At 32.1% G+C, this 27647-nt stretch overlaps 1 protein-coding gene across 3 annotated transcripts in view; it reads left to right on the top strand.

The window, feature by feature from the left end:
* LOC127704623 (isochorismatase domain-containing protein 2-like) overlaps window positions 1-27647 on the top strand; it is a 62447-nt gene that overhangs the window by 12346 nt on the left and 22454 nt on the right. Inside the window, exon 4 of one of the 3 annotated variants that reach the window (XM_052208740.1) lies at window positions 1118-2789. The exons of the other annotated variants lie outside the window; for them this stretch is intronic. Within the exon in view, the coding sequence (XP_052064700.1) occupies window positions 1118-1301 (184 nt within the window). The 3' untranslated portion in view covers window positions 1302-2789. Of the gene's footprint in view, window positions 1-1117; window positions 2790-27647 lie in introns of those variants that run through there. 3 annotated transcript variants of the gene reach the window in all.

Here is a 27647-nt window from a genome sequence, read left to right on the forward strand (position 1 = left end):
TATGTTATGATGGTATGATACTAAACCCCTAACGGGAAGGATTGTGCCTGATATTCATATGATGAAGACATAATCTTTCAATCAGTTTAATTGAAGTCTGGAGCTGGCATGTCAGTTAACTGCTAGTAGTCTGTTGTTATTTATGTATTATTGTCATTTTGTTTATTTTCTTTGGTTGCATCTTCTGACATCAGACTCGGACTTCTCTTGAACTGAATTTTAATGTGCGTATTGTTATGCGTTTACTTTTCTACATTGGCTAGAGGTATAGGGGGAGGGTTGAGATCTCATAAACATGTTTAACCCCGCCGCATTTTTGCGCCTGTCCCAAGTCAGGAGCCTCTAGCCTTTGTCAGTCTTGTATTATTTTTAATTTTAGTTTCTTGTGTACAATTTGGAGTTTAGTATGGCGTTCATTATCACTGAACTAGTATATATATTTGTTTAGGGGCCAGCTGAAGGACGCCTCCTGGTGCGGGAATTTCTCGCTGCATTGAAGACCTTTTGGTGACCTTCTGCTGTTGTCTGTTCTATGGTCGGGTTGTTGTCTCTTTGACACATTCCCCATTTCCATTCTCAATTTTACTTCAACCAAATTTTGCATTATTTCTAAGAAAAGGAGAATGTGTTCCCCACTTATTTGTTGTTTCCTGAAAGGGATTGGTCAAATTAATGTACCTACTAATATCTGAGACTACTATAACACTGTGTTATAGTAGTCTCAGCTAATATCAATTTCTAGTGTTAAGTTTTGCTAAATTTGCCAAAGAATGATTTTCCTATAATCTAGTATATGACATTGTTACCTTTTAATCCAATATTTATCGAAAAAAAGTGTCATTACCCTTATCTTTAATATAAACATTAAACTATCCTTCAGTAGAGCTTATGAAAATTATATTTTATATTAATTCTCGTGTCTATCAACATTCTACAATTGGAATTGTTTTTTTCTGCAACAAGCATGTGAATAGCAGTTGAAGCCTAGGCTTCTGGACTTGGACTCAGCATACTGTTTTCTGTAGACTATAATAGTAAATTACCTCTAACAATGTCTAAGTGTGGAGAATCCTTTGTTCATTCTTTCATTCATGATAAATATTTTATTTTATTTCAGGATGTTTGCCTTCCAGAGAATGAGAGAAGCAGGAGCTTATATTACCACCAGTGAGTGCATGCTGCTTGGACTGTGTGGTGATGCAGCTCATCCAAAATTTAGACCAGTACAAAAACTAATTACAGAATCAGCACCGGACACAGGCTTGCTGAACACAACAATAAAAGGAGAAACGGCTCTCTGATATTAGAATGATGTTCAAAAACATATGTGATTGTATATGCCAGTTTAATCATATTGATTTTGTACACATTTTTGAATAATTGAATTGTAAATTATTTTACGCCCATTTACAGGACGTATTATGGAATACTGTTGTCCATCTGTCTGTCCGTCGTCAACATGTTGAACAATAACTCAAAAACACTTCAACCAATTTGCATGAAACTTTGGTGAATTGTTTATATTTATTGATCTAAGCTCCCTTTCGATTTTTATAAATTTTAGATTTTACTTTTCTGAGTTATGGGATTTTTTTCATAAAAAAAGAGGGGATTTTCCAGTTTTAGGACAATAACTCAAAAGTGCTTTGAGCAGTTTTCATGAAACTTTGGTGAGTGGTTTAAATCTATTAAAATAAGCTCCCTTTAGTTTTTTATAAATTTCTGACATGACATTGAGGAGTTATGAAACTTTATTCTTTGAAAAAAGCGGCGGGCGTATCATGCGCTCATGGCGCAGCTCTTTATTTACAAAATGTTTAAATCAGAAGAAGAATTGTGAGGTTATTATTTTATATATCATATATGAAAACTGTAAATAAGGAAACATTTTTCAGGAATAACCATTGTTATTTTATATAGCCTTGGAGTTTGTTATTGAATCATTTCCTTTAAATTTTAGTTCTGTTTAGGCCTTTAAAAATATGAATTATATTCTTATATTTTTATTTTAAATGGAGTGTGCGGACTATTTTTTATTTTCACTTATTAACTGTTGCTATTGTGGAAATAAATTGAAATAATTGTGTCTCAGATAGAAAAAAAGAATGTGATTATTGTCTTTTAGGATACTTTTTTGAAAACAATTTAACAGCATTAATTTACAATTATTATTTATTGTTTTCAGCGAAATAAAATTTATAACAAATTTGCTTATGTATGAATATTTGACATAATCTTTTATTTCCACAAAAACAGCTACATATGTCAGTTTCTATTCCTACTGCAATGAAACACCATACCACGGATGATTAATTTATTTTTGTGGGTACCATTTTTATGGATTGAGGGAAAATTGTATTTTTGTGGATATTTGATTTTATAGTTTTGCGAGCATCTGCATGGGATCCTATAAAAAAATGTGTACTTTGTTGTACATTTAAATTTGTGGATCACCTTTAACCCTGAAATCCTCGGTAATTGGTATCCCATGAATACTAATGAATCCACAGTACACATGTATATAATTTTTGAAAACTTTCATAAAGTCTTAACTTTTTTATACGAAATATGAAATAAAAAGTTTGTAAATTTAAGGGCAGGTAAATATGAAATCTAATAAAACGTTTATGGGTTAAATAAAATTGATTCATAAAACATATTATTTTTGCTTTATCACGTGGTAGTTCCAAATAACCAAGAATTATATATTAACCTCTCAGTTGTTGTGCCATAGTCTTTCTTGCATGAAATTGTTTTAATTAATTCTGAATAAATAAAAGATAACCAGATTGTTTGTTTTCTTGATGATATCATAAGGCATGGATATGGGTTTCTTGTCACGTTTACATATCCGTCAGACAGGGTTCACATAACATCGACCTCATTTCATGGATCAGTGATAAAGGTTAAAGTTAGATGATTATGTCTGTTTCTCAGATACTATAGGCACCGCAGCGGATCAAGTATATGGTGTATCGAATGATAGTAAGGGGTACATCCTAATGTCAATCTGACAGGTTTCATCGGACTTTAGCCTCATTTTCATGGTCCATTGGTCAATGTTATGTTTTGGTATTTTGGTCTGTTTTTTAAATACTATAAGCAAAAGGTAAACTATATTTGATGTATGGAATGATTGTAAGGTGTACATGTCTGGCATTTCTGGCAGGTATCATTGTCATGGTCGTTGGTAATGTTAAGTTGAGTCCTGGTTTGGTCTGTTTCTAAGATATGATAAGCAATCGGTCAATTATATTTGGTGCATGGAATGATTGGAAGGACAGTCAATTGGTGTACAATTTCTGTCTGTTATGATTCATTTGACCTTGACTTCATTTTCATGGTTCATTGATCAATGGTTAGTTTTCCTAGTTAAATCTGTTTCTTAAAAACTATAAGCAATCATTAGGTTAACAATATTTGGTGCAATGTATGATTGATAGGTGTACATATCTGTCTGTAATGTATCATCTGATCTTGACCTCATATTCATTTTATCAATGTTCAGTTTTCATGGTTTGATTTGTTTCCTTGATACTAGTTACAAAAGGTCAACTACATTTGATGTATGAATAGATTGAAAGGTGTACATGTGTGTCTGCCAGCGTTTATCTAATCTTGACCTTATTGTAATCGATCAATGATAATGTTAAGTTCCTGTGATACTTGAAGAAACCTTTATTTTTAAGACTGTCAACATTAAGTCAATCGTGGTTAGTAAAGCAGGCGAGACATTTCATTGTGTGCACTCTTGTCTTAATAGAGGGTTGTTGCATACTTGCAAGGAAGTTTTTAAACCAAGAGTTCTAAATGGTCCCTTTGAACACATTTTCCGACGCCATCGCCAGTCACGACAGACCGATATGAAATATTACTTTCACAGATAACGACGTATATGTTTCAATTATTATAACCACAATCCCGTCCTAAATTATGATCTTTTCCTCGAATGAGCAAAACGACTGGTGCCAAATATGGAGTAGGATCTGCTTATTCTTCCGAAGCACTTGAGATCATCCCCCAGAACTTGGTGGGTTGGTTTTCTGCTCAGTTTTTGGTTTTCTATGTAGTGTTTCGTAAACTTGTTTATCTCTTCGTCGTCTTTATGCCATGACGTTTTCAGTTTCTCATCGACCCATGAGTCATGAATGTCCATTGAGTATCTTCCGTCTCTTTCTCTGAACTATCCCAAATTTTTAAGGCAGTGTCTGCGCGTACCCGCATGTGGGTACGAATAGCCAAATTGCCGTTCGTAGGCTACGCGTACCCGCATCTGGTTTTATAATAAAATGGCATCGGATCGGGAATGAAACGTGAAATATATACGGAAATTATCGCAATTAGTGAATAAATTGATTAAAACTACTTAGAAGTTTCATAAATATTTATATATAGGTAAGTGAACAGTTTTTCTCAGTTAATATATATTCTTAAAATGGAAGAGAGTGATATGTGGGGAAGACATTTCAAAGTTATCATGAATTGGAACAATTTGTTCAAAACTATCAGTCGATTAATTTTACAAAATTGTATAAAAGAAACTCGGAGTCAATTACAGCTGCAGAGAAAAGAAGAACTGGAAACACAAAAATAAAAGAGGAATTAAACATGTTAAAGTTTAACAGAATAAATTTTTCCTGTATTCACGGAGGCAAAAAATTCTCAACAAGTTCGACAGGAAAAAGGCCTTATACATTATTTCTGATAAAACAAAGGCCAATGCCCATAATCTTCTAGAAGCTTCATTAATAAATAACAAAATATTTGACGAAAATGTAAACCTTCACCCTTATGAAACTGAATTGTTTGCCGCAAACTTGCAGCAGACTTGCCGCAAGCTTGCGGCAAACAAAAAGTTTGCAGGAACACAGAAAATTGTGTTTGCAGATGTTTGCCGCTAGCTGCAAACTTCCGGCAAACATTGCAGCTTTTTGCTGCAAGCTTGCGGCAAGTTTGCAGAAACATCAATGTTTGCCGTAAGATTGCCAGAAAGTTAGGATAATTAAGAATGTTTGCCGCAAGATTGCAGAAAACTTTGACCATTTTATATGTTTGCCACAAAATTGCAGAAAACTTTGACCATTCTATATGTTTGCCAGAACATTGCAAGAACTACACAATATTGACTGGGCATGCCTAGTTGGCACTTCCTGGAAGCTAACAATTTGAAATTGTGACTAGGTCATGTTGATTGTGTTTGGAAAATGCATTTCACATATAAGAGATCAAGGAGGCATTTTGGTTCAATGATAAAGGATTTATATCAATATGTAATTTTGTAAGTACAAATAATTCATAGAACAGCATGTTTTGATAAAATAATTAATGTCACATCATACATAATTAAGTAAGCAACTATATATATGTGTGTGTTTGAAAATCTTTAGCTACATGTATTATAAGTTTGAATTTTGTAATTGATGTACTGTACCATGTTTATTAAAATTAAGTTCAATTTTGTAATGCAATTATTACCTAGCTTTATACCCGATACACACTTAAGATTTATTCTTTTTTCATTTCTTAATTACAGGTATATGATGTCATTTGAGAATGACCCCTGTCCCCTTTGTTTGCAAGAATTCTTTCAATGACTGTTTGTATACAGGCAGGAATTCTTTTAAAAATGTTGCTGTGTAATTTGAAAGAGCTAAATTGAATGTGCCTACACACATGACATTAATATATGTGTAGTTCCTGCAAGTTTGCCGCAAGTTTGCAACAAACATTTGCCGCAAGCTTGCAGCAAACAATTGCCGCAAGCTTGCCGCAAATCTAATTTGCATAATTTTGTTTGCAGCAAGCTTGCCGCAACCTTCATTTGCATGGTAAAATGGTTGCGGCAAGTTTGCAGCAAATGTTTGCCGCAAGCTTGCGGCAATGTTTGCTGCGAACTTGCGGCAAATGTTTGCCGCAGGGCTTATTTTTCGGTAAGGGCAGCGCATCAAAAAATATTTTACCTCTAAAGCGTGGAAGCAACTTAAAATTCGGATCAACTAAAGAAGAGAATCATGCGAATGGACATGTATCAAATGTCAAAAAAACCTACACGATCAGGACTCTTTGGCCTGTGATTGTTGTTTGGACTGGCAACATTTGAAATATGTCCCAAAACAATCCTATTGGATATTTAAAACATAACTCCTCGCGAGTGGGAGAGTCGATCACGGAGAGGGACTGAATTATTCGGGTTAATTTTTATATAGACACCCAAGCTTTAATTTTAGTCGTTTAATATATTTTTAAAATTTCAGTTTCTGTTTTACATTTTACTCAAAGATTATTTTTAAATCTCATATAGGCACTTTTCAAATTCAGTAAAATTTAAGTCTTTAAATTTGAATTTACATTTAATAATAGTATTAAATTTTTTTTCATGTTTACAGGTAGTCATGGTAGTCCTATAACATGTATAATATATGCCTTCGCATTATATATTCACTATTTAAAGTTTTCATGCTGATATTTTCATTTTTTTTTAATGCGGGTGGCACATTGATAATAATAATAAAAAAGGAAAAATAGCAAAATAAGTAAAAAGAAAACAGAAATAGAAAATTGAACTCGGGGGGGCATTATTTTCATTTTCAATCAGACTGAGTGTGCATTTAATTTGCAATGTTTTATATTAATAACTAATAAATAAAATTTGAAAATATTATTTTTCATACTCCTCACTTGTTCTACACGAAATCCCCATATTATCGATAATTTCTGTATATATTTCACGTTTCATTCCCGATTCGATGGCATTTTATTATAAAACTGGATGTGGGTACGCGTAGCCTACGAATGGCAATTTGACTATTCGTACCCGCATGCGGGTACGCGCAGACACTGCCAATTTTTAAAGGTAAAAGTTTGAATTTGAACAAATTTTCTCAAATTACTATAGTGTATCATAATAAAGTACTTGTTTCTTCTGGAAAAACATGGCTGGAGTCGGTTTCACAAAAATACTTACGAATAAGATTAGTCGTAAGTCATGAACAAACTCAGTATACTTACGATCAATCTTAGTCGTAAGTTTTTTTTGTGAAACCGACTCCAGATAGATGAACCTTTTCAAGTGTAGTATTTATGGTGTACTATCTGAATGCCGAAACTCTTCTAGCGTTTTTTAAGCTAGAAAGACTGTAAATATATGCTAAATAGATCTCTTTGCGCAACTTGAAATTAAAAGAAAAATCTAGCTTCTATCTTATATTTTTTACCAGAAAATAGGATATACTGAAATCGATATGTATATGACAATGATTCCGCTTCATATTGGTATATATACGTGAGCCTACAGTTAACCAATTTCGATGAAGGATCCGAATCTTCAATTCTTATCAAGTATTGCCCACTACTTGACGCAATACTTCTTAGACACATTACAATTGTATTCATATTTCAAATTTATAAGTAGGCTAATATTATATTACCTTGGGTAGAAAATGTCGTAGGTAAGAGTTGTACTTACGAACAAAAGCGTTATTGGTATAGGATGCAAAAAATGGTTTCAGGGTAAACTACTTCTATTATGAAGGAAATATAATATTCAAATAACTGTTTTTCCGTCATTTTATGTGATGATGATGATGATGATGATGATGATGATGATGATGATGATGACGACGACGACGACGACGATGACGACGACGACGACGACGACGACGACGACGATGACGATGACGACGACGACGACGACGACGACGATGACGATGACGACGACGATGACGATGACGATGACGATGATGATGAGATGATGATGATGATGATGATGATGATGATGATGATGATGACGACGACGACGACGACGACGACGACGATGATAACGACGACGACGACGATGATGATGATGACGATGATGATGATAACTAATGACGATGACGATGATGATGATGACGACGACGACGACGACGACGATGTACGCCCTGTGGCATTTAGACGAATCTTTAGGACTAGAACATGTTAATATGATATTCAAAATTCTGCCTGCTTTTTACGTGATCGATCATTGCTAGGCATGATTTTAAACATGCTGAATGCTGATATGTTCAATACATGTGACCCATGCCGACACATTATTCTGACTCCTGACCGACCAGTTTTTATCATTACTCCTAAATGGCGCGTGTGTATCTGAGAAGGAGCAAACATCAATTTTCAAATCAATGGTTTGACCCGTCTGGGGATCGACTTAACTCCCTCCCGCACTCAAATAGAACTCGCTACAACGAAACCACCGAGGCGGTTTACATCACATGGAAGGAGCCTACAGTTTCATAGTGAAAGTTACGGGTACATGAGCTGCACACATAGATATTCTACCGCCTTACATATAATTATCGGTAGTTCTGTTTTTAAGCAGACTCCAGAAGACAAATCTTGTTCAATTGCGAAAGCAAATCAGTATCAAAACTTTATTTCACTGAAAATAAAATATTTAAATTTTCAAACTATAGATTAATAAATGAATTAAAATAATTTCCTAATAAATAATCAAACCATTTTTATCGAATTCCTAAACATGAGCGTTTAAGATATATGATTGAAATTACATTTAGTAATAAATTTATTGCATTTATTGAAATCTAGGACATTACTTAAAGCACGTGCACTTCGAACATCTTAGAAGTGGAAACACAATAAGAAGGAGCCGACAAAGCATCACCAACGAAAAAAGGAAGCGAGAGAAATCATTATGAATCAAATTATGAAAAGTAGAACGGTTTTAGCGTCGAATGAAATATCAGTGCAATTATCTTGACTCTACTGATTTATTTTGTTCTAGACTATCTATACTGAATATCTAGTATAAATATACGCAAGCAATGTTTGATGCTCTTTTTTTTTGTATGGCTCTTTATGTTAGACTAGCTAGCTCTAACATACTGCATACCAATTGATACAAAATGCCTTTACACTGATACTTACATACATGTACTTGCAACTCTGTCACTCAATTCACCAATGATGCTTGAAATAGGTCATAAAAGGATAAAATAAAGTACTGAAGTTGTATATTTAGTTCATATATATAGTACGTTTCACAGTAATCGTGACTTCGTCATGTTGCAAAATTATCAAGTTTCTCGTGTTTTGAATAAATCACTAAATCGTTTAAAAAATAAGAAAAAATCCGCTTTCTACGAAAGCCGAGAAGGATCATTCATATTTCACAAATCCCTATTAAAAATTCAAAGTTAATAAATCCTACACCTAGAGTTAAATTGAATGGTTCCCCGCGCTAACAAATTAAAACCCAACAAAGAACGCACTTTAATACTTTACCGTAAGCTATGTTATAAAGTTTGTTCAGAACACAAATATCTTTAAAACAAGCCGAGTGGTCCCGTAAAACTTTCGAAGAGATGACATCAACTTTCCTATTCGAAAACCGTGATTCGAAAGCGTCCTTGCAAACAGAAACCATTTATTTGGAATCGTAAGCCCTAGAATATCGTTTCGTATCGTTTGTTATTGAATTAAAGATGACACTTTTGTCATTTCCTTCCTCTCCCCGTTTTTTAGGCAAAAATTGAAAATACAAACTGAAAATGAAAGAGGAAACTAACTTTTAAGCAACAGAATATGTTGGTTTTTTTTACCTATCACTCTCTGAATTTTGCTTCCTCCATCCTTCCACACAGACACTTTTCAGTCTACTCATACGTCATTTTTATTGCTGAACTATTCCTAAACAAAGGTACACAGACGAGCCGCTGGAATAATCTCAGTCTATTTTTTTCCTTCAAAATTATATAAAATATACTTAATATATGCTATATAGATTTCATTACATGATTACGTTGATCAATTATATTTAAATGAGTGGAAATGTAATAGTTAAAACTGATATATATTGAAGGATGTCAAAACATGGTAATCATATGAATGGGTCAACACATTCATAAAAAATAATTTATGTGCATGGGATTTTTATCCATAGAAATATAGAAGATGTGATATGATTGCCAATTACACAACTTTCAAACCATAGACATGCAAAGGACTTACAATGTAGCAACTATAAATCACGGTACGGCTTCAACAATGAGCAAACCCCATACCACAAGGCCTAGATGTCAATACATAAAAAAGGGGGTTCAGTACTCCTGAACTAAAATGATCATGTAGAGCTCCTCTATAAATGTTAATGAGGGATCACTTAGTTTTTTATCATCCACATAAAAGCACGATATTCTTTAATTCGGGGGAATTAAACGTAAACGGAAAAAAAAATTCCGAATTTGTGTTGAAAGGCATGTCTAATTGTCAATAAGAAAACGGCTAATTGAAGCTAGCGAATATGTAAAATTTATAAAGCTTTATGCATTCTTGTACGTATCTTGCTTATATTTATTCCGAGTTTGTTGAATTATGGTACAGTCCGATTAACATAATTTATATTACTTAACATTTACATTAGTTTGCCTAAACTATTATATACTCTAAAATCTTTTCTGTAATTTACTTCATCTATGATAAAAGTTGTGTTTTTGTTTTCAATGTTAATTAGCATTGAATGGAACAATTTCCTCATAAAAAATACACAAATGTTTGTTCTATTTGTGTCCGTATATCCATTATGAAAAATTGTTTGTATCAACATTTATTTCCGGTAATGATATTCCTGTTGTCATAATTGCTAAAATATTGAATGAAAACCTACATCCTGTGTCAATTAGGCGAAGGACAATTTGAAGAGAACAACAACCCTCAACCTTAATAAAAAAAAAAAAAAAACAAACAAAAAAAACAAAAAAACCCTGTTATCGTATTTAACAAATGAATGTTAAATCTTGAGTTGGAAAAACTACCCTTACTCAAAAACCGCTTGTTGATGTCTTATATGGAAATGTTTCGTACCAGCAGGGAATATGTCTACTATTGTTTATGAATATTATTCGTTTTTCATTTCTTAAGTAAAATTACAATACAAATGAACTGACATGCATCCTGCAATGCTGGTGAGGTGAGTTGTGTCAGAGATGCTTCCGCCAATATCAAAGACTTCGACGCTATGCATTTTATATACTGCATTCTTTTACTATTAAGTAGATAATACTGACGCACCAAATTATAAACCTGGCCCCAGCTAACACAAAATATTTTCGTGATATTATTGACTGGTTATATATATGTTTATCAGAAATATTTTCAAAAAAATATTTTAAAGACATTTTGTTTACATCAGAAATTAGGTGTGAATGATATTTTACCAATAACATTTCATCCCAATGTTTGATTGCTAATGTAAAAACATTTTTTGTAAATATTTTTCTATAATAAATAAATTAATATTTTTTGCTGATGTTTTTTAAACGTTTAATAGACAGTTTTATAAATGAGAACAGTTATATGTCGAGAAGATATTTCTTTACAATATTCAAACAATATCGGATGGACATTTTTATATTATAATTATAATATATATTTGTAAGATGTGTAAAAGAAATGTTTATAAAAAAATTTTGATTAATATCTGCGTAAAGCATAGGTTTGATGTATAATAAAATATTGTAACGTGACCGAGGAGAGGAACGACAACGACACAGACGGACGGACATAACCATACTATGGCACGACAATGTATCCTGTGGTAAATTCCATTAACTAAATAATACGGTATCTATTTACAAGTTTATTCACAAATGTACATTACTTCAGACTTATTGACAAATTATTAGCAACAAGTTTAAACATATAAACTTTAAAAACAAGTCCTCCAGAATCTTTACTGATTCAAGACTTAAGGAATACACATCCTTTCAGTATCACAGCTGATAAACAATCCCCCTGTCTCTGACCAACTAACCTTTATCATAGAGTTTAATTACTTTCACTCTAGACAAAACAAATAGGCATAACTTATTTTATTACCCTAAACCCCAAGACATCGCTACTTGTCTTAATTACATCTGACAGTTCAACTTTAACTGCAGTTAATAAAACTAGCCATTTGTCAAATTAGCCTTGCGTCATTAATTTTCTCTGTACACAAATAAACAGTTATAAAGCCAATTTAACCAGAGGTCAATATTTACAAAACATTAAAATATTACAATATCTTTTTGATGTAATATCTAAATAATTTTCTTGTCCTAATTAAAAATATAAGCTGGTAATATCTAATGAATATTTTGATAACGTCATAACAATATATTTTTTGATTTTATTTAGAAAATATTAGTTGAAGGCTATTTTATAAACATTTTAACATAATATGTCTTATGAATATTTGTAAGATGTATGACAGAAATGTTTATCAAATGTTTGTTAGTAATATTTGAGTGAAGCATGTGTTTGATATGAAAAAGAAATATTTTTTAGATATCACATTAACATGAATGTCTCCTCATTTTTATTGAAAAGATTTAATAACTCCAAAGAGGTTATATGAGATAACCTCCTTGATAATTTTAACCTTTGATGAACATTTCAATCATGTATTATATTATAACTTTTTTCGTTCAACTTTAATTTATGAAAAATAATAGCAATTATATACACAGTGATATTTGATACATCCATTCTGTTAATCAAGCACATTCTGATAAGGTTAACCAGATGTTGGACACATTTCAAAGCTAGTTGCTATGGTAATTAAGTTTATAGAAAATCTAAATGTAATGGGATGGCCACTTTTGAGGTTATTTCCTGTCGTTTATTTGTAACTTCCGAAAGCAGTGATAACAAAGAAAACCAAAAGAGAAAATCACAGTTCAAAGAGAAAGAAACATGTAAGTTGTAATTTAAAAAAATCGTAATTGATATACCATGTATACGGACTCGACTGAATCTTGTTTTTTGTCCTCTGCAAAACTTTAGCAAAATAAAATCTGTATGAGTAAATATCACAAAAAGCTGAAGACGCTACTTCTTTAAATTATATGTATGCCGTTTTATAATTAAACATTACAAAATCATGAAAAAGTGAACTGCATCAAAAGTTATATATAAAACAAAATGAAACGGCATGTATATGTGAAAAAAGGGTAGAAAATGTGAAAAAATTATCCTGCTTTAGGATATTTCTAAACGGAAAAGTCTATACAAATTTGCAGACAGATTCGTGTATGAATTACTTGAAGTAGATTTTCTTTTTAATATACAATTTTACATTCTCATATAAATTTATAGGTCAGGCATTTGAGTACTACAGAAGACAAATTAAATCAGAGTGCAAAAGGAATAGTAGTAATCATTGAAAATATTCTGGCTACAAAATGCATGGAAATGGAGATGGGACAAAATACATTCTACCATTTGATAGCCCAGAATGAATTACTTTAAGTAAGTAACATAATAGCCATCCTTTATGCTACATCGGATTTGAAATTCGCAGATATATATGCATAAAATGTTTAATATTACCGTTAATGCTAAGTGTCACTTTGATTTAGATTTGACTTAGCATTTTTTCACTTGAATTATTTATTTAGTTAGAACGTTTTTTGACATAGTTCTGTTTCCTGAATCCATATCATAATCAAAATAACGGCATACCTGTAATCTAATTATTATAATACAATTTTTGTCATAATGTTTGGAAAAAAAATCAGTTTGATTTAATATCGGCTTTAAAGCTTAAATCTAAATTGCGTTTAAACATTTATGTATTTTTTTCTTCTTCAGAAAGCAAACAAGAGGGGGAGGCTTGCAGTAGAAAATACAGATTCTGACTAATTAATAAAATGTTAAAATGCTATTCAGGAAAATTCAATATTCATTGACAGTCATAATTAAGTCCTGTCATATGAATAAGCTATTCTATCAATGCTTTTGTGTTGGCAGTATTCACATGTCATGCTTTGACTGCTCTTTATTGTTTGAAAGAGTCTGAAAAATATCAAACGAAAATTCAAATATCCACTTGTAAGTCGGAGAAAAACAATCGCATTGCAAAAAAAAACCAGTCTACATCACATTACATACAATGATAGGACAAGAAACAGGTGCCCTGGTGGAGAGCTGATAAATGTTAGTCTAAATATGCATGATATATTTGCAAGCTGAGAGTTGGCCTGAACATAAAACATTTTTTGAATATTTATATAATGTTTTTAACAAATATACTACAAAGATATTTTAAGAATATTGGGAAGACATTCATAAAACATTGTTGAAATATTTGATTTACATTCTCAAGAAATATTTCTAACTAAACTTGCCGGATATTTTCAATTGACACTGAATGATATCAAAATTATGTTATTTAAATATAAAATCCAAATATTTAAAAATAATGTTCTTTATACATTCAGAACAAATATCTACAGAAAATATGCTATTCACATTAGTACAGCCATACATTTCACGTCAAAAAAATATTTTTGAATGATATTTTTGTAACATTTTGCAATATATTTAAAAAATATCAATAAAATGTTTTTGTGCTACCTGGGGCATCGCTGATAAGTTTTTACAACCACTAGGTCAATGTCACTGCTGGTGTGCTCCAAGGACATCACTAGCCAAATAGTTATTGTAACTGCGTTAACGTGGGTATAAAAAGAAGATGTGGTATGACTGCCAATGAGACAACTCTCCACAATAGACCAAATGACACAGAAATTAACAATTATAGGTCACCGTGCGGCCTTCAACAATGAGCAAAGCACATACCGCATAGTCAGCCATAAAAGGCCCCGAAATGACAAATGTGAAAACAATTCAAACGAGAAAACTTACGGCCTAATTTATGTACAAAATAATGAACGAAAAACAAATATGTAACACAGCAACAAACGACAACCACTGAAGTACAGGTTCCTGGGGTCTATAAATGAAAATAACACCTTATGAATGTCGTGCATTCGAAGCGCTTTTCTGGATTTATCTTAATCAAAAACACTAAAAAAACATTTGAAAGCCAGAGATGTATAAATATATTGAAACGTTAGGAGCAAAGGGATTGAAAAGAAATTGCCAAATTAATCAACAAAACGCGGACAAACGTATAGCCATGGCAAATCTGGATAAGGAAGCAGAGCTATGTAGAAGGGGTGATATTCCTTTAATTACAATCGAATATTGACATTGTCTGTAACATCAGTTTGTTCGACTGGATGTATAATAGAACTATATTGATGAGTGTCTGGGATTTCTTGCATAATGATTTGGTAAGGATTTTCATATCCGTCATCGACATTGACATCAACTGATGTAGTATTTAGGCAGTACATTTTGGATTCCTCACTGTCTGTTGAGCAAGTTGACGTTCCATTTGTAATTGAAGAATGTTCGTCTTGATCGCGTATTCTTTGAAGTGACTGTAATGAATCTTCAGAGGAAGTATCACCTTCCTCAATACAGTTCCGGTAACGATGCATTATTTCCTCGACATACAAAGGAGACGACCCATCGATTGTTTCTTCTGAAATAACATTTTGATGCGTTGTATTTCCTGGATATTCATGTTGGAATACACTCGAAGAAGTTTCAGGTCTATCGTTTAATAGCATTATGTTGTTACTATCAGTTGGGCTAAATGCCGCCTGGGAACTTTGACCAATTCTTGTTTGCTGGATCGGTCCTTGTTGATCACCCACTGAAAATCTGACTGTGACCGCTTGATCGGACATGGATCCTATTTCATCGTAAGTGTGATAGTGCAATTCCTCTGGTGTAGTACGTTGCATGCTATGTAACATTCTCTGTTTGACGCATAAACAGATGTGAACTATGATGATATAGATCAATAAACCGGCGGCTATACAACTACTGGTTATAAATCGGGTTCTGTCCTTTGCTTTGCTTTTAAGAGAATCTATATGAAACAGAAAAAAACAAAAAGATTATTGATAACATAAATTTAAATAATATGTGTCTTAATGTATGACTTGACGAAACGTTACTTTATTGTAAAAGTTGTATCTGACGCATATGTCATTTTGTACCAAACTTATGCTTCAAATAAAATATTTGGTATCTATTTATTATAAAATTGCAATACCACAGATACTGTGTCATTTCTATTTCGCTTTCCGGAAGTTATAATCTTCGTATTTAAAAAAAAGTAATTGTATCAATTAAAGAAACATTCCGATTATTCATTTTTTTCCATCTTTGGAGAATACTCGAAACAGCTAAAGTTATGTTTTTTTTTATAGTATTGTCACTAAAATCAGAATGATATGATATTTTATTATACTTCTATGCACCATTTGAAATTTCCAGTTGAGAATTGTCGAGATTGTCGTGGGATAACGACGTTCCATAATTTGTAATTTACCATTATCGACGTCGGCGACTTCATTGACATCTCCGTGAGTGCTTGTTAGTTGATATTTTAAAGTAATGACTGAACAGACGTGTTTGCATATCCTAGCGTAAATTGCCACAGTTTAAACCTCTACAAGGACAAACCATTTTATCATTTAGATTTTAAAAGGAAGTTCATACCATACAATGACACATAATTCAACGTATGATAGTTAAAACGGTCTTACCCAATTTTAAGATTTCGAATCTGTAGAAATCAACTCCAAATTCATTCTTTGACACAATATAATACTCATGAAAGTCATTACTTCTTAATATTTTTGTTTCAAAAGTAATTTCATATCCGCTGATATTTCCTTTATTTCCAAAGACAGTATACGGCAACGTCCTGTTTGATATGTTGAAAACATCTTTTGTTTTGGCGTGAATGTTCCAAGTGGAAGCACTCTCCATCCATATATCTTCCATAATAGGATTACTATATAAGACAAATGTCAGTATTAATGGTTGGTCTAGTTCGCCATGCTTTACATTCCGATTTTCTGGTGCAAATATTGGTTCACCTGCAATATACAATAATATATAGATTTATTAACAATTCCAAGAATTAAAAGTAGACTTTTAATATGCATTACAAGGAATTAAAGCCCTCATATGTTTTATTTTTTGCGCATAATTTAAGAAAACATTTTTTTTTTTTTCAAATAAAAAAATAATCTTGTTTATCTAGAAATAAAAGAAATAAAATGCAACTATCGCAAAAGATATCAACGCAGTCATAACAAAGTTTAGTCAATAAAAGTTATCCTATTTTTGCTGATGTCTGAATAAAACCCTTCCTTGCTTGAAACTATAAGTTGTTTTGTTGTTTTTTTCTTCGAAAGAGCACATTTGTCAGTTAAGATACGAGGCAGATTTAATTGTATCTGTGGTAAATTTTAAGTTCGGTGGGATAGATGCGTTCAACATAGCCACCGAACTATATGTATATTTTATAGCTGGCCAGTATCTGGATTTTGCCATGAACACTAATAACGTGAATAAATAACCTCATTTCATGTATACAATAGAAGTAAAATGGCTAATTAAAATTCAATATTTGCATTTGTCTTATTCCTAGGGTGGAAAGCAGGTGTACTGACCTGTGATCAATTACGTAGTCAGTCCTGTGCAGTTTTGTATAATATGTAATTTTTAATGGCCATTTTCCAGTTAATTCTATACGAGCTGTGTAAAGAGTGAAAAGGAGTCAAATATGTCAGGTGTTTATCGTCTAAATTTCTTTAAGATCAGTATTTTTATGACGTTTCTATTAAGAAACACGAGACAAACAAAGGAAAATAATGCAATATTTCAAATGACCATCAATGCCATTACACACAAGACTATTGACTGCGGAAAATATATTTACGCACTTGAATCTCATCAAATTATTTTACGCACTTAAATAACCTCTATGTATCAAACAATATTTTCAGAATTTCTTACCAATAGCTTGGATTTTAAAACTAAAAGAATCTTCTCCACGTTCATTACGTGCCCACATGTTGTACATTTCATAGTCACTACTAAACATTTTAAAGTCAAAAGAAATTGTATATCCCTTTATTTTCCCTTTTTGTCCAAATTCAGTATACTTCAGGTCTGTTCCAGATAACCTGAACTCATGTATGGTTTCGTTTTTCTCGTAATTAGCAGCAACCCCTTTCATCCTTATTCCTTCTACAATAGGATCACTGTATAGAAGAAATGTCAATGTTATGGGTTTGTATAGTTGGACAACTTTCACATTTCTGTTTTCAGATGCAAATATTGAATGACCTATTAAAAGATATATATATATATATTATTAATATGACTGCATGGTAGGTAATTTTTAAACTTTACGACATACATAAATTGATGATCTACAAAATACACCATCTACTAGCAACTATACACCTTTTACTTTATAACATCCCTATACATAAAAGCCGACGGTGAAAGGAATTATTCGACTATAATGAAAGCTATATGTGTCTTATGCCTTGTTGGTTGTGTCGTCTTCGGCGCTGTACACAATGCATGTAGTTTTAAAATGACGTCGCAGAAGCAAGGGTGTGAATCCTGATTAGGGCAGAACAAACATTCTGTAACACAAATTACAGAAAAATCCAGTCAAACACTATGTTATTACCATTGCTTACAGTTGATCTCCATCGAAAACACATTGGAGAGACACATTTTAAGTCGTAATATTACTTTACGATGTTGATAAATCCACAGCAACTTGTTAGTAAATTTACAAAATATGACGAAAACAACGATCAGTTGAATCTATGATTTAGAAAAAAGTACAGTGTAAGCTAGTAAAATAATTAACTAATTTTAGATACATACAATCATTGCGGTACAAGGAGTGTTAACTGTGGTTCTTACCAGTATATGGTAAACTTTTAAAACCTTTCTGCAACAAGCTTCCATTTACATCAGGTATACCGTTACTGACCGTGCAGATATATCGACCACTTATCTGATACTTCAGTTTAAGCATTTCCAGGTTTAAAGTTCCATTATGCAATCCGTCTAAAAATCGTATGTGTTCTCCATCCTCTGATTGATGTTCCCATTTGTTGAATGTGTATGTTTGTGGGAAACCAGTGGCGGAACAATCCAAACTGTGTTCTAGAGCAATAACTTGTACATCGGGCGCATCTAAAATTCAATGTAACGTTGTCTCAAGAGATTAGTAATTGCAATTTTAGGTTTTTGACCATATTTTCTAACTATCAATATATACTGGAAACTATACTGGTTGCATTTCATCTATTTCGGTTTATGTCATTATTCGTCGTTAGCTGCTAATTAATACACATCATATGATTATAACTGTTAATGAATTCAAATTAAAAGAATGGGTCATTAGTTCGCATTTTTTATAGTTTCCTATCGATTGGAAACTGCAATATACTTAGTCTTACATGTGTCAAACATATATTTTAATTAGAAAGTAATGTTTTCGGCTTAAGAGTTTGAAGTCCTTTTGGTATTTTTTGCCTTTTTTTTAAATTTCAGACTCAGGAAAATAGGACCATTTCTTATTAAGGAATAATTCTTTCATTCCAATGCGCTTTGCTCATTTTAACATGGATTGGCAATATACCTGTCAATACATTTATAGCAAGCGTTAGCGAGTTGTATAAAAAATGACAACTATAACGCCTACCTATGTAAAATGAGCATAGAGTATGGCATAATAGAATTATTTCGATTTTAACAGGAAAATTTAGAACTTTTGTACTTCGAAGCGGACATATATGATATAGATTACGTTGCAATTTCAATTGTGACGTCAATCGCGTGCAGCCCAGGAACGTCATATTAGAATATATTGCATGGTCTTTACAAGAATAGTTTTGTGTTCCATAAGCTGTTAATAAAGAGATTCCTTCTGAAGTTGATTGTACAATTTGGTTTCATGGATACATACTAATGTATAAGATGAAGACTCTGAACTTTTAAAACAAATGTAGAAAGGTAAACAATTTCAGCTTCAATGGCGACAACCGTAGTTTCCGCTATGGCAAGTACAAATATAGTAATATGATTTTTCCCTTGATGCATCACAATTGCAATTTAAACAAAAGAGGGCGACAACGTCATATGTATAGTTGATCTTATTCGTTTTTATCGGTGACCTAGACTCCAAATCTTTTTTTCCCGATCATATATCAGAATTTTTTTTTGGTATTTGGAGTCTTTAGAAGCCACCTTAAAAGCAGTTATTTTGTGTTAGAAAAACTTAATAAAATCGTCTTTAGAATATTATCACAATCTATATTTTTCGATGATCCATGAATGTAAATTTGAAAACAACAAAATGAGTATGTAGTGTTTTATGTAGTCGACTCGGCAATGTAGTTGCGATTGCATGTATAAAGCAGAGTAAAGTATTTTTTCTGCATCCGGCAAAATTATTATTACAGTTATAGCCTCTTGCGATGTATAACATATATAGAGGTAACATGACAAGGAGAATAAAGTTATTGTAATCAAATTAGGTATAGAAATGAAAAACGAGACTGAACGCGTTGAAGTGTTTCATCTGCTTTACTTATCATATATAGATATAAGAAGATATGATATGAGTGCCAATGAGACAACTCTCCATCCAACGCACAATTTGTAAAAGTAATTAAACCATTATAGGTCAAAGTACGGCCTTCAACACGGAGCCTTAGCTCACACCGAACAGCAAGCTATAAAGGGCCCCAAAATGACTAGTGTAAAACCATTCAAACGGGAAAACCAACGGTCTAATCTATATAAAAAAAAACGAGAAACGAGAAACACTTATGAACCACTACAACAAACGACAACCACTGAACATCAGGTTCCTGACTTAGGACAAATGAAACAAATGCAGCGGGTTTGAACTTGTCCTAAGTCAGGAATGTTTTAATAGGCGTCAACATTCATCCTAACCTGAAACAATAGTGAAACATCACAACATAGAAAGACACACTATAAAATATCAATTGAAATGGCTTAACTCAATCAAAAGACATATTAACAAAACATGTGAACATACACTGAATGAATAAATTTGATCTATGACACAATGTAAATACAAAATTATTTAAACAAGGGGGTTAGATGTAAAACAATATCAGAAAGACAACCATAACTTTGGACAAAATGCCGCCAAATAAAATAAATAACACAGTTAAATAGAAATAAATTTGTTGAAAGGAGTACGAAAATATTTTTTACAAAATGAATAATTTATAGTTCATAGTACGAGAACAGAAGTGAAAATTTATCGTCATACAAAACACTTCTCAAAGGTGGTATATATTAAAAATAGTGAGACGATATACAACACTAAATAAGTAAACATTAAATAACAAAAATGCATTACAAATTGTATCAACAGGTCAAATTAACACGAAAGTAAGATTTGAGAGTACTCGCAGTTACTGAAAGCTAGTTAAAAGCCAAAAACAATTAATAATAAAAAAATCATGCATCAGAGACTAAAATCAACTAAAACACATCCCAGTGATTTAGTATTTTAACGTCATGGACAGTCAAAGAAGACATGACTTGTGCAATGCCAAAATTAAAGTATCGAAAGGCAGTAGGATAGTTAGGACTTAACCTTTTAATGAATATGTATAATGTTATATATAGATAGTATAAACTTTATATAGAAAATGATCGTAGATGTGTATTTATACATCCCAAAAATCTGTTTGAAATGAAAACAAATGTTGTTATGTTTTAATTTGCTAATGACAAAATTGATATTTGTGCCAATGAAAACTATATTCAAAGATCTAATTACAACATTGGTAAGATAACCTTTACTTATAAGTTTGTTTAAAGGTTCGACGAGTTAACACGGATCACAAAGTGATTTCCGCGCTTTTAGTATAATATGACCGTAAAATTTAGGATGTGAAATGCGGGTTTTAATAAGTCTTCTACAGGTACAGTCACATTTACTAATCAAATCTTTGTATCTATGGTAAAAGTTTTAAGTAATTTATGGTAACGAAATCCCTGACTTAATAATTTACCAGTGATGCATTGATTACGTTCGTTAAAATTTATGACATCTCTACACACACGGGCATAACGAACGAGTTGGGATATATAAACACCGTATGATGGAGCCAAAGGAACATCGCCGTCTAAAAAAGGAAAATTAACAATAGGGAATGAAAAATCGTCTCTTCCGTCGCAAATTTTAGTATGGAGTTTCCCTTTAGAAATTGAAATGTCTAAATCTAGAAAAGGACACCTACTGCTGTTTATGTTAGATTTATCTAAAATAAGTTCGGATGGGTAAATTTTGGTAGTATATTTAGAGAACTCTGGATTATTTAACGAAAAAATGTCATCAAGATAACGGTAGGTATTGCTGAATGTATCAACCAAATGTAACAAGGACGTGTCTTTACTGAGGTTGGTCATAAACTGAGATTCATAGCATTACAGGAAAAAATCTGCTATTAAAGGGGCGTAGTTAGTGCCTATAGGAATACATACTACCTGTCGATACATTTAATCGCCGAAACGTACATAGATGTTGTCCAGGGGAAAATTTAAAGCTTCAATCATATCTTCACGTTTCCAGTAAGTGTATCTAGCATACTTTCCTTTTTCGTTACAGAAAAAGGCTTTAAACGAGTTACAGCAAATACATTTGCAATTGGATTTTTCAAAAGACAATTTAATTAAATATGAAAACTTTTTCTTGATAAGATTGTGTGGAAGTGTAGTGAAGAGAGTATAAAAATCAGAACTGCCAACAGAATTAAAAAGACTATCAAAAGCACGTATTTTATCTAAAACCTCTGAGGAATTTTTAACACTCCAAAAATAATTAATACCAGTTTTTTCATAAGCTTTATTAAAAAGTTTATAACAAGTTCTTTGATAGTAGTAATGGAGGTAGTTAGAAGCACTGAAAGATTAGTATTAGATCACTTACTAGATGCGGAGACGAAACGGAATTGAAATGGTTGTTTGTGTAATTTAGGTAGCCAGTACAGAGTTGGGACTTTCAAATGTTCGGAAGAGGCTTTACGCTGGGTAGTGGCAGTGATATGCTTTTTTTTACAATTTGACTCTCTGTGGAGATGAATGAATTTATTTTTAAAGTGTGCAAAATGAAGATTTAACTACAAGTTTCAAATATACTTAGCTCCATCATACGGTGTTTATATATCACAACTCGTTCGTTATGCCCGTGTGTGTAGAGATGTCATAGATCTTAACGAATGCTTCACTGGTAAATTATTAAGTCAGGGATTTCGTTACCATAAATTACGTAAAACTTTTACTAAATTCTTTCATAGATACAAAGATTTGATAAGTAAATTTGGCTGTACCTGTAGAAAACTGATTAAAAACGATATTTCACATCCTTAAATTTTACGGTAATATTGTACTTAAAGCGCGGAAATCACTATGTAATCCGTGTAATCTCATCGAACCTTTAAACAAACTTATTAGTAAAGGTTATCTTACCAATGTTGTAATTAGATCTTTGAATTCAGTTTACATTGGCACTTATATCGATTCTGTCATCAGCAAATTAAAACATAACTAAATTTGTATTCTTTTCAAACAGGATGTAAAAAGACACACCCACGTTCATTTTGATCTATAAAGAGGTTAAACTCCTAACTATCCTATTGCCTGTCGATACATTTATTTTTGGCATTGCACAAGTCATGTCTTCTTTGACTGTCCATGACGTTAAAATACTAAATCCCTGGGATGTGTTTTAGTTGATTTTAGTCTCTGATGCATGATTTTTTATTATTAATTGTTTTTTGGCTTTTAACTAGCTGTCAGTAACTGCGAGTACTCTAAAATCGTACTTTTTTGTTTATTTGACCTGTTGATACTAATTGTAATGCTCTGTTGTTATTTAATGTTATTCAGGGTTATATCTGGTCTATATACCAGCTTTGATAAGTGTTTGGTATTACTATAAATTTTCACTTCGTACTAAGAACATCAAAATTATTTATTTTGTAAAAATATTTCCTTTCTCTATTTGAACTGTACACGTATACCTAACAACAAAATTATTTTCATTTACCCGTGTTTAAAGTAATTGCATATGGCTGATATTTTTGTTCGAGCATATTGTTTTTCTTAAATTGTTTAACATTTCATAGCGGTATAACATGTTACTTTTATTATTCTTCCCTTAGTTTATTTATTTTGTATTTACATTGTATCATAGGTCAAATTTATTTGTTCAGTGTATGTTCACTGGTGTTAATATGTCCTTTGATTGAGTTAAGCTATTTCAGTTGATATTTTATAGTGTGTCTTTCTATGTTGTGATGTTACACTATTGTTTCAGAAAAAGGGTGAAGGTTTGGTACCATTAAAACGTGTAAACCCGCTGCATTTGTTTGCACCTGTCCTAAGTCAGGAATCTGATGTTCAGTAGTTGTCGTATGTTGATGTGGTTCATAAGTGTTTCTCGTTTCTCGTTTTATATATAGATTAGACCGTTGGTTTTCCCGTTTGAATGGTTTTACACTAGTAATTTTTGGGGCCCTTTATAGCTTGCTGTTTGGTGTGAGCCAAGGCTCCGTTTTTGAAGACCGTACTTTGACCTATAATGGTTTACTTTTATAAATTTTGACTTGCATGGAGAGTTGTCTCATTGGCACTCATACCACATCTTCTTATATCTATTAGCATTATCAACGATCAATGTAAATAATTAATTACAAAGCTTACAGTTGACAAGCAATTTTACCCGGACCAAAGGAAATATTTGTTCTCCCACACATTCGTACTCTTTGAAGCAATCGTGTCTGTCTGGTATGAAAGTGTATGTCACACTGTTACTTTTACTTGTTGATAATGTGGTTCCGTTGTGCTTAATAGATAACGTCTCTTGTTTGTGTCCTGGCACAGCTTCACATGATATATTCATAGCCCTGTCTTCTTGTCCATATAGTATATTGTCATCGGTCTGGTATAGAAATCGTATTGCTACAAATAAACGCGGAAGAAGTTATCAAAACATAATATACAACTGAGATGGTTTTAAGTTGATAAACAAGTGTTTCCCTTGTCCCATTCAAAAACATTCAACATGACCAGCTTATATTGCCCTAGTTTGAGTAATAAAGTGCAATAGTGCAACTATATCAAGTAAATCTATACATATTTATTCAAATTTTCATGTTGAAGTTGTTTTTGTTTTATATATTTTCTTAACTTCTCGAAATTTAAGCATAACATATATGTTGTCGTTCAATAAATACTTACGGGCTACCACAATGTCAATCCAAGGAGTTACTATTAAACATGTATACATGCCATCATCTTCGGTTGAGGCCTTTTTTATCTTCAGATTAAATTGAAAAAAATACTTGACTTCATCCAAACGTAAAGAATGATCCGATAGAGGTTGTGTTGTATTTAATGTGAAGGTTAGGTTTATTTGTGACCCTTCCGTTCCATATGTCTCATTCTCTGATGACAATAGTTTATCTACAATTAAAAACTTAGGACGATAAAATCATGTGTTGCTCACCTAGGTCTATGTGCATCTTTGACACTGCCCAACATTATTAACATTTAGACGTATATAATTCATGAGTAAAATCTCTTTCTTGTTATCTTGTATTGCTGATTTTTTTTTTCTGTTTACAGTTTATCATCCTTCAAGTTTTAGTGTTTATCTAAATCACGAAAAAAAAAAAAAAATTTTAAAAGGGCAATAATTTAGAGGAGAAGATTTTTGTCAATTTGAACAAATGACGAAGGACGACGACGACGATATACTACAACGACGACTATATTGGACGATAGAAAAATAGTGATGAGATGAGATGTTTTCAGGTGCATTAGAATGGCAGGCAAATCCTGCTCCAGATGTGGCACTATTCGTGTTACGTGTTTGAAGCACGTTAAAAGGTTACAGTACTTCCTGTGATATACCCTGAAAAATGGTGGCCATGAAATCTATGCCCACCATTGTGGCCCTCTGTGTTCATCATTATTCCACCGATGATTGATTAATACACAAGGTATTACTTGCAAAATACCAGTCAAGGGAACTGCTGATTGCATTTATGTGGATAACCTAAACAGCTTACAGGTAATATTGCGCTCAAGGTAAATTTTGTGTGAGTGCTTTGACAAATTATGAGCACATTACTGAGATGTTCGTAAAAAAAAAAAAAAAAAGAAAATTCAATGAAATAATATAGGAAATGGTATTTACATTTAGGTTGAAATAGCTAAAAATGTCAATATAAAAAAAACATGTTTAGATCTTTGACTTTGAGATGTATGATTAATAAAATTGTAGGAAAACTACACACTGAACAAAAGAAAGGAAATAACATCACAATTAAAAGTTTTATATATTACAAATCATTTTTTGAATAAATCTTTTAAAATAAATAGTGTTTTCTGTCTTTTTTTGAAAGATTTTTCTTAAAGTAAGTGAAATATGTAATAGTTTTGAATTTGTTTTCTTCTTTTTTTAAAATTTAATATTGAACTTTCATTATTCAATAAACGCAGTATTATAAAAAACACAGTGTTATTCAGATCAGCGATTTCTTTTCTTCGGATCATTTTTAAAGTGTTATGTCATATCAATATAAAAGACAATTGAGAGGAAAGCTGAAATGTAAAATTAGGCCAGTTATTTTGCACAAGTCTCTTGTGTATTGCTGTATAAAGTTGATATCTTCATGGACCATATTTTAGTTTCAAAATATCATCAGGGAAAGTTAGTTATTTGAAATTAACAATAATTGATATGAAACAAAAAGTAAAATAACAGAAAAATACAAAACTTCATGGAAAATTCAAACCGGAAAGTCCCTTATCAAATGGCAAAATCAAAAGGTCAAACACATCAAACGAATGGAAAACAATATTCTTGACTAGGTCTACTGATCATGTAGTAAACTCTTACCCATGGATTATAATGTTTAAGTTAAGTCAGAGAAAAGGAATGGTTTCATTAATTTTACTATTTGTAGAACAGACATAAGATTCTTGATGTTTAAAAATCAATAAAATGAAAGTGTTATTTTTTTACTTTACTACTACCAGATTAAAGTATTTTTGCTTATGATTTTTTTTTCGTTACTTTATAAAGCAGTATTAATTCTAGCAGGTAAGTTTTATTTATACAGTTCTATCAAATTTTAGAAGCCTTTTGGTATTGTTTTCCTACATTTAAAATAACTCTATTGATTAATTTATATTTTATGGTAATTTATAAGAACAGAGGCGAAAGATACAAACGGGACATTCAAAATCATCAGTCAAAAATAAACTGACAACATCATGCCTAAAAAAAACAACAGACAAAAAATAGTACACAAAACACAACATAGAAAACAAAAAACTGAGCAATACGAATCCCTCTAAAAACTGGGGGTGATCTCAGGTGCTCCGGAAGGGTAAGCAGATCCTGCTGCAACCGTCGTGTTGCTCGTGTTAGTACAAACCCGGTAATACGTGTTAGTACAAACTCAGTAATAAGTCTAATTCGGTTGGTCACATTCGGGAAAAGGGAACGGGATTGTAGTTAGGAACATATCCGCTATCATCTGTGAAACGTATATTCCATCACGGTCAACCAGCTCGTGATGGTGTCCGTAAAATTTACGAAGAGATGATTTCAACTTAACCACTTGGAACTCTTGGTTTAATAGCTTTCTTGTGTACATCAGCCCTCTATCAAAGAAATAATGATGGGAAATACAAGCCCTGGAATATCGTATCAACTAGGAGATATAAACTCCGTATGCAAGCACTGATGGAATGTTGCTACATAGAAATGGAAAGTTCACAATTTGGAAGCTGAAATCATGTCTTTAGTCGTACAGTTTTATTTTCAAGACGGGATAGATTGCGTTCAACATTGTCACCAAATCTTGAAT

Source organism: Mytilus californianus, unplaced genomic scaffold, assembly GCF_021869535.1.
Source record: "Mytilus californianus isolate M0D057914Y unplaced genomic scaffold, xbMytCali1.0.p SCAF_6, whole genome shotgun sequence".
Classification (NCBI taxonomy): domain Eukaryota; kingdom Metazoa; phylum Mollusca; class Bivalvia; order Mytilida; family Mytilidae; genus Mytilus; species Mytilus californianus.